The 7,959-nt window shown below is 38.4% G+C and overlaps 1 protein-coding gene across 1 annotated transcript in view; it reads right to left on the minus strand.

Annotated features, from left to right (window-relative positions):
• Positions 1-6,962, minus strand: part of PHLDB2 (pleckstrin homology like domain family B member 2) — a 111,848-nt gene extending 104,886 nt beyond the window's left edge. The window contains exon 1 of the mRNA XM_011355526.2: positions 6,850-6,962. Coding sequence (XP_011353828.1) covers positions 6,850-6,916 — 67 coding nt within the window. The 5' untranslated portion in view covers positions 6,917-6,962. The remainder of the gene's footprint in view (positions 1-6,849) is intronic.
• Between the last annotated feature and the right edge of the window lie 997 nt (positions 6,963-7,959).

Below are 7,959 nucleotides of genomic sequence, written 5' to 3' on the forward strand. Positions count from 1 at the left end.
GAAGATTTCTCAGTCCTCATCTCACCTGAACCATCAGTCGCAATTAACAGCTAATGACTTTCTCCTAAAAATGATTTTAGTTGACGTCCATAACACTATATTTTCAGTTTTCTTCCTATCCCACCCGCTGCTCCTTCTCAGTCTCCTTTGCTAGTCCGTTCTTCTTTCCCAGCCTCTGAGTAGTGGAGCGCCCAGAGCTCAGACTTTGGACCTCTGTCTTGTCTATCTACATTCACTCCCTTTGAGATCTCATCTGTCTCATGGGCACTAAATACCATCTATGTGGTCACGACTCTCAAATTTTATCTCCAGCCTGGTCATCTCCCCTGAACTATAGGCTCTAGGCAACAACCCAGTTGGCTGTCTACTAGGCTTCTCCTACTTAACATTTTCAACACTGATATCCTGAAAGTGCTCCCTGCATCCCCCAACCACGCTGTCATAACTGAAGTCTTCCTCTTATCAGGCCTAAAACCTTGGTGTCATCCTTGACTTTTCTATTTCTCTCACATTTCAAATCCAATCCAGCAGGAAATCCTTTCAGCTGTACTTTCAAAATACTGTAAATTCAACTACTTGCCACCTCTAGCCTTAATAACAATCATGCCTAATCTACCAGCATGTCTCAACTTTGATTACTCTTACCCTGTTTCTACTTTTGTCCCCATTCAGGCCGTTCTCAACATAGCAACCAGAGCAATTCTTTTCAAACATTAAGGTAGCTCATATCACTCCTCTGTTCAAAACCCTGCCATGGGCCCTATCTCAATCAGAGCAAAAGCCAAAGTCCAAAGAATGGCCAGAAAGCCATTGATCTGTCATTCTCTGACCTCAGCTCCTACTTCTCTCATTTCCCTCACGTAGCTCCAATAGCTGCCTCAATATTCCTGGACTAGATTCCTAGACAGGTATGCTTCCATCTCAGGGCCTTTGTTCTAGCTGTCCTGTCTGCCTGGAATTCCCACCCTCAGGTATCTGTATAGCTTGCTCTCTTACTTCCTTCAAGATACTGCTCAACTGTCACCATGTTCCTACCCTGACGGCTCTATTTAAAATTCAAAATGTATTCTCCAGACCAGTAAGCTTTCTTATTTTTAATCAACAGAATCATATTACAAAATGTACTTTTTAAATCATATTCGTTGTCTGACTCTCCTCACTAGAATGTAAGTTCTATGCAGACAAGGATTTTTGTCTGCTCTCTTCCAGTGCTCCTAGAAAGTTGCCTGGCGCGTTGCTGGTGCTCAAGAAAGAACGATAGCTTTCACCCAAAGCACTGTGGTTGCAGATATTTCTTTGCCTGGAACAATATCGACAATAGTTGCCTGACAAACATCTTAGAGACAGTTGTTCTCTTTCAAAGGAGTATGTCTACCAATACAACACACGTAAAATGCTTATAATTACGTTGATGATATTCACATGTGAGAAAAAATAGCTAATATTTATTGAGAGCAACAATTATGGTATATGCCAGGTACTTTTCTGCATTAAAATATTTCTTTTTTGCCCAGCCCCCAATCTTTTCTGTTATTTTTTATTGGAATCAGGCAGGAAAAGGATACACAGTGTGTGTGTGTGTGTGTGTGTGTGTGTGTGTGTGTGTCCCTGAAATTAACCTATCCCAGCTGTGTTTATCTGGCCCACTTTTCTAATCACTTGAGGATCCTGGATTGGTCTGCTTTTCCTGCATGGCAGACTTAAAACAAGGAGTTTTCTTTGTAGCTTATCTGCTCATCACAGGAAAAAAAAAAAAAAAACAATACTCTATCAGTAGTACTCTGTTATACTACAGGAAACTCAGCTTCTTTTCTCTGTTACTTTTCTTTATTTTTCCTTTCATCTGACTTTTGCCATCTATCCAGTTATCTCAGACCTTGATTTCAAATTCCCCTTTACCATAATATGTGTATATTTTTTTCAGCCACATTGGGCAGGGATAAGTATTTTAATTGATGTGCCAGATATAAACAGATCTCATCGCACTCGAGATTTTTGGCAGTTCAGAGCAGAGTCCAGGATTCAGAACATGAGGAATGCTAAACACAAAGGCAAATTTACGAAGCATCTACTCTGTTCCATTAGATGGATGATAAAATAAAACATTCTATGTCTCTATATAAGGAACTTACAACCTAGCATATAACTAATGTGATAAGTTAATAGAAAATATACTGTAAAAAATGTATCTCTACCCAATGAATCTATCAGGGAAACACATGTGACCTTCATATTGAAAGACAGGGCCTTCTAGGCAGAGGAGGTAACATGAACAAGGCAGGGTACAGTAAAATCAAGGTAGGTTAGGGAAGCGGCAACTAATGTAGGCTGCCTGAGCCCACAGAGCATGGAGCGGGCATGGGAGATAAGACTAAGGAAGTCAGGGTCAGATTTGGAGGAAAGGAAGAGATGGGGCTTTGAATTTTAAATTTCATGTCTAATACTGTTTTAATTTCCTTGCTCTGAACTCGCACTGGCTTCTCCTTGCCTGAAAAATACAAGAAGAGCCAGCCACTGTGTAGGAAGTAGAAACTGATTATATAGGGCAAGGCCGAAAGAGAAGGATGAGCTCCAGCCACAGAATTTAAAGACTCCATTAAAGTGGCACTGATTCTATTTCCTAATATGTTAAATAAAGATACCAGTCCTAGTCAAGGCTGCTCAACTGAATATTCATTGGGCCCAGCTAAGATACTGACTCTCTCTGCCCACTCTTGATTGCGATCCTTTTTTTCATCTTATGATGATTCCATAGTCACAGATCCTAAGATTCTCACAGAAATAAGCATGAAACAGATATCTTTAGGTTGTTGGGTCATGTGTTGGACTGGAGATTCAGTTAACTTAAAGTTCCAATGTACTGGCTGTGTCACCAGAGTCTTGGGGTTACTTGCATGATTTATTTTGATGTTTCACGTTATGGGGATAATTGCATTGTTTCTCTCAGGGGAGTTGTTAAGAGAGCTAATAAAAAACATTATTATATAGCACCTAGCTCTGACTAGAGATTTAGTGCCAGTGCTCAGGATGTTCAAAGTGGTTGTTTGAAGCATTTATTTCTTAGATACAGATCATGATGTTTATGACTATTATAGTTCTTTTAGACTCATTTGAATTTCTGGCTATTCTCAGAAACCAGGAGAGTTTCTGTGAGTTACAAATATGCCTACAGAAGATAATCAAATTCATTTACTGTGTTTTTCCAATGAGAACAAAAAGAAAGTTTATTTAAAAGGTACTTCTCATGTTCATTTTAAGAGGTTGCTTCCCAAGGTATTATATTTATAAGATTGACATAAGAACCTCCAGAACTTTAACGGGTAAGTGGATATACTGTACCTTTAAGATTAATATTAAAGTTAGCTTTACAAAAGGTTTAGCAATCCAACAATGCACAAGAGGAAAGTTATATATATGGAATGAATTTGTAACCAAGAAGGCAAATATGGATACGTTTAAAGGATGTGTTTCCCTTCCCCTTTCCTATGCCTGCAGGCAGAGCTTTCTGTGACTCTCCAAGTCCTCTCCAAAAAAACCTAGATAAGGTCTGAGGACCCTCAAGAACTGGAGTGATGGTTGGGGGAAATCACCTTAGTGATTTTCATTCCTCTAGTCTGTTGAACATTGATGGGAAATGCAATCAAGACAAGCGCCGATGTGGTTGATTGTTTTTCTGTTGTGCAAGCTACTTTTGTCTCTCATTCTATGTGGCTCCTGAAGTTAATCAAAGTGACCATCCAGGAGGAAAATTCCTTACACAGGCAATTTTGAAGGATCCACATAGGCAAAGGGCAACATTATCCCTAAAAATAATTCACTGGTAATTAGTCCTCAGAAGAAAATTTCTTCTCTCAGGGGCTGTTTGCATTTCATGTTAAATTCTCTATGACTTGGTAAATAGTTGAATGTTTGACCCTATTGGAAATATCAATCCCTTGTTTTCCATTTCAACTGCCACAATCCTCAGTATAAGAAAGAAGGAGCACTGAGGGGTACACATGAGGGAAGTTGGTAATTACACCCTGTGCACCTTCATAGATATCTTGAGTACAGCAGACCAAATATGTTTGAATTCTTATCACCTTCCCCCACTGGCACCTCTTAATCTTCCTTCTTATATTCTATAACTAATTAAAGGCCACCACTTTATATTTAGTCGTCCAACCCCGCAATCTGGAAAATGTCTTCAGTCTCTTATTTTTTCTCAACCCGTCTTACCAATCCATTTCCAAACCATATTTTTGCATCTTAAATATCTGTCAATAGTACTATTCTCTCCATCCCCTTTGTCTTCATTTATTGTCCTGTATCCTTAACTTTCACTTCTAGAGAAGGCCAGAAAGAAGCCCAGAGGTCAGGGGGAGATGAAGTTTCACTAGGTCTAGGGCTGGAGGGACATTGGGTGTGTGGTAGGCAAGGCTCAGCCAAGGCAATGGAAGATGGAAGGGCCTAAAGGAAAAGTTAAGATCCGCACTTTAAAGAGTCAGGAAGTATCAAATCCAAGACCCTATGTATTTGATTGGGACAGGGGATGGGGTATATGGCAATTACTGAAGGATTGATAACTCTGTATTTGAAACTGGCACTTAGGGCAATGATGTGATGGCTAGGCGGGACAGCAATAAACAGACACTGGAACCATAAAGCTTCTAAATCAAGCCTCTGTTCTCAATAGTACTATTAAAATTTGTAATTATTTTGTCTTTTTGCCCCTCATGTTCCTATTAAATCCTATACGTGAGGTCAGAGCTGTTCTATGTTGTTCATCCTTATATCCTCAGTGCCTCCCACAGTATTTCATACATAACAGATACTATAAAATATTTGTAGAATAATTGTACAAATTGGTCCTAAATACTGATAATCTAATCTCATCTCTTCAATCTTAAGAATTCTTCAGTGACTCCTTGAAGCCTTTAGGATAAAATAAATCCAGAATCCTCAGTTTAGCATTAAACAAATAAACAAACAAACAAAAATAAGTCATTTGGTTTCTCCAGGTTATAGTCTCACCCAGTAGCTTACCATTGCTTCTCTCTTCTCCCTGCAAGGAGGGAAAGTTTCAATCATAATACACTTCTTGCAGTTATTCCCACGTATCACATTCATTCATCTCTTCCCTTACAACCAGCAAGAGTCAGTTCAAGAATCATGCTCTCGAGAAAACTTTTCCCAACTCCGTCCCCAGTCTTGTCTATGTGCCAATGTACTTCATATTATTGGATTGCAAGTTTTTCTATTTATCTTCCATCTCTGCTCAAGTCATAAACTCCTTAAGGTAAGAGGGCTGTGACGTTTAATTGTGTGTCAATTTGGCTAAGTTATGGTGCCCAGCTATTCCGTCAAACACCACTCTAGATGTTGCTGTAAAGATAGTTTTTTGATGTGATTAACGTTAAAATCAGTAGATTTTGAGTAAAGCAAATCACTTTCCATCATGTGAGTGGTCCTCATCCAATAGTTCAGAACTTAAGAGCAAAGATTAATGTTTTTCAAAAAAGAAGGAATTCTCCTCAAGACTGCAACATAAAAATGCAACCTGCATTTCCAGCCTGTTGTTCCACGAAATCCAGATTCAAGGCTGCAGCATCAGCTCTTACCTGAATTTCCAGCCTGAAGCCTCCTCTACAGATTTCAGACTTGCCAGCCCCCAGAACCACATGAGACAATTCTTTAAAATAAATCCCCTCTCCATCTCTCTCTCTACATATATATATATATATATATATATATATATATATATATATATATACACACACACACACACATACATGTGTATATATATACACACATACATGTGTATATATACGTATATATGTATATATATACATACACACATACATGTGTATATATATACACACATACATGTGTATATATACGTATATATGTATATATATACATACACGTGTATATGTATATGTATATATACATACACGTGTATATGTATATGTATATATACATACTTATATATATCAAGTATATATATACATATACACGTATATATACACATATGTACATGCGTATATGTATATGTATATATATACATGTGTATATGTGTATGTATATATATACTTGATTCTGTTTCTCTAGTGAACCTTCATTAGTACTAATACAGGAGCTTTCTGTTTTAACTTCTGTTTCTAGGACTTAGCACAATAAGTAAATAAAATTTAAATCTAGCTGGAAGTCACTCTCCCTAATAAAGAAGACTTCGGTGTGCACAGATCATCAGCTGGTTGCAGGGAAATACTAATGAGGTTAACTGACACCAGGTCCCCAGCATATCCCCGAGCACCCCCTCCCCAGTTACTTAGCCATCTAAGGCATAATAAAAAATAATGAGGAAAGTATACATTTTATGAGTCCATTTATTCTGTTATGAATACCGGGGAACATAAAGATTTAAACAGCACCACAAGCCCCATGAATTGAGTGTAGTTGGATTGGAGCCTCGTAACTCAGAAGAAGCAGAATCTTCTAGAGAGCCTAAAAACATGGTACCTTTCTCTGTGTGTTTCATCCACCTCTGTTCGTGTGGGCTTTGATTTTTGAATGACTGATGAATCATTGGAAAAGGCCTTGCCATGCCAGCTGCTTTGGCCTGCTTGTCATTCAGCATCTGGTCTAAACAAAACCTCAATATATCTTCAATGAGATAAGTAAGCACATGACTAAATCTCTAGGCAAGGATTGCCAGCCTTAGGCTACCTACCTACCTGCTTCTGCCTGCTGGACTCCTGGGTTTATGCTGAGCAATGCACAGTCATTCCATAGGTATGGTGGAGAGTAGATACTTATAAATACTTACTGAAAATTTCTGAGAATGAAGTGCATACCAAGAGTTCTCACCTAAGTGTTGCAGGTCACCAACTCCATCCTCCTGGGGCTCCTCTCTCTGTGTATTATCCTCCTCCATCAGGATTCTGCTGAATCTCAAAGGTGAAACTGGAGCCGATGTCAGCCTGTATACAGAAAGAAAAGAAAAATACCATGATTGGGAAGCTGAAAACTGAGGTGACCTCTGAAACATGAAGGTCAACAGAGCTAACATCTGGGGAATGCTAACTGCCATTGTATTTCAAAAACGGACATCGTGGGTCATCTTGTAATCCCACTGCTGACTATCGTTTAGAATGACAAAACCTAAATACCATCACTACCAACCATCACCAACAAAAGCACAATTTTCGATAGAATAATTACAGATTAAAAAAAAAAAAAAACACAACAGATGCCAGCAAACAAGCAATGGGAAATACTTAGACAAAAAGAATCAGTTTCTGCTTGGTGTTTGTTGTTGCTTATTTTCTATTTATCATCTCATGCTTATTATTTGCCAACCATCCTGCTAGGTACTTTGTCTTTATTATTTCTTATAATTTTTATAAAGTCTCATATTATACAAAAGGAAACCAATGTCCTTGTTCTTAAGAGCATTCTAAGGAGCTCCTGGCTTTGTTAGACTTCTCACAGCCCTCATATGTCCAGTTCTTTTCTGCAGATGATGTGTTCTCACCATCATGTAAGGGCTCCCACATGTTGTGCATCTACTATGCCAAGTATTTCTCACTTGATTTTCACAATCACTCTGAGACTAAAGATTATCATTCCCATTGTATAGATGAGAAACCTGAGGCTCAGGAGAAATAAAGAGTTACCAAAAGTCACATAACCAGTAATGTACACTATCTTGTAAGATAACAACCCCCATCCCCAATTTAATTTTGTTGAAATTGCTCCTGACGTATTAAGGAGGATGGATTTTAATGGTGGCAGAACTGGAGGCAGAAAGACCAGTTAGGACCTATATAATATTTCAGGGAGAGATGCTAAGGATTTAATCTAGGGCATTTGTTTAAGATCATTTCAGACTGTGATATATACAGGAGGTAAAATTCATCAGGCCAAGATAATTGATTGGTACTGGAAGGTAGTTGCAGTCTGATGTGAATTTGGGTA

Source organism: Pteropus vampyrus, unplaced genomic scaffold, assembly GCF_000151845.1.
Source record: "Pteropus vampyrus isolate Shadow unplaced genomic scaffold, Pvam_2.0 Scaffold1, whole genome shotgun sequence".
NCBI lineage: Eukaryota > Metazoa > Chordata > Mammalia > Chiroptera > Pteropodidae > Pteropus > Pteropus vampyrus.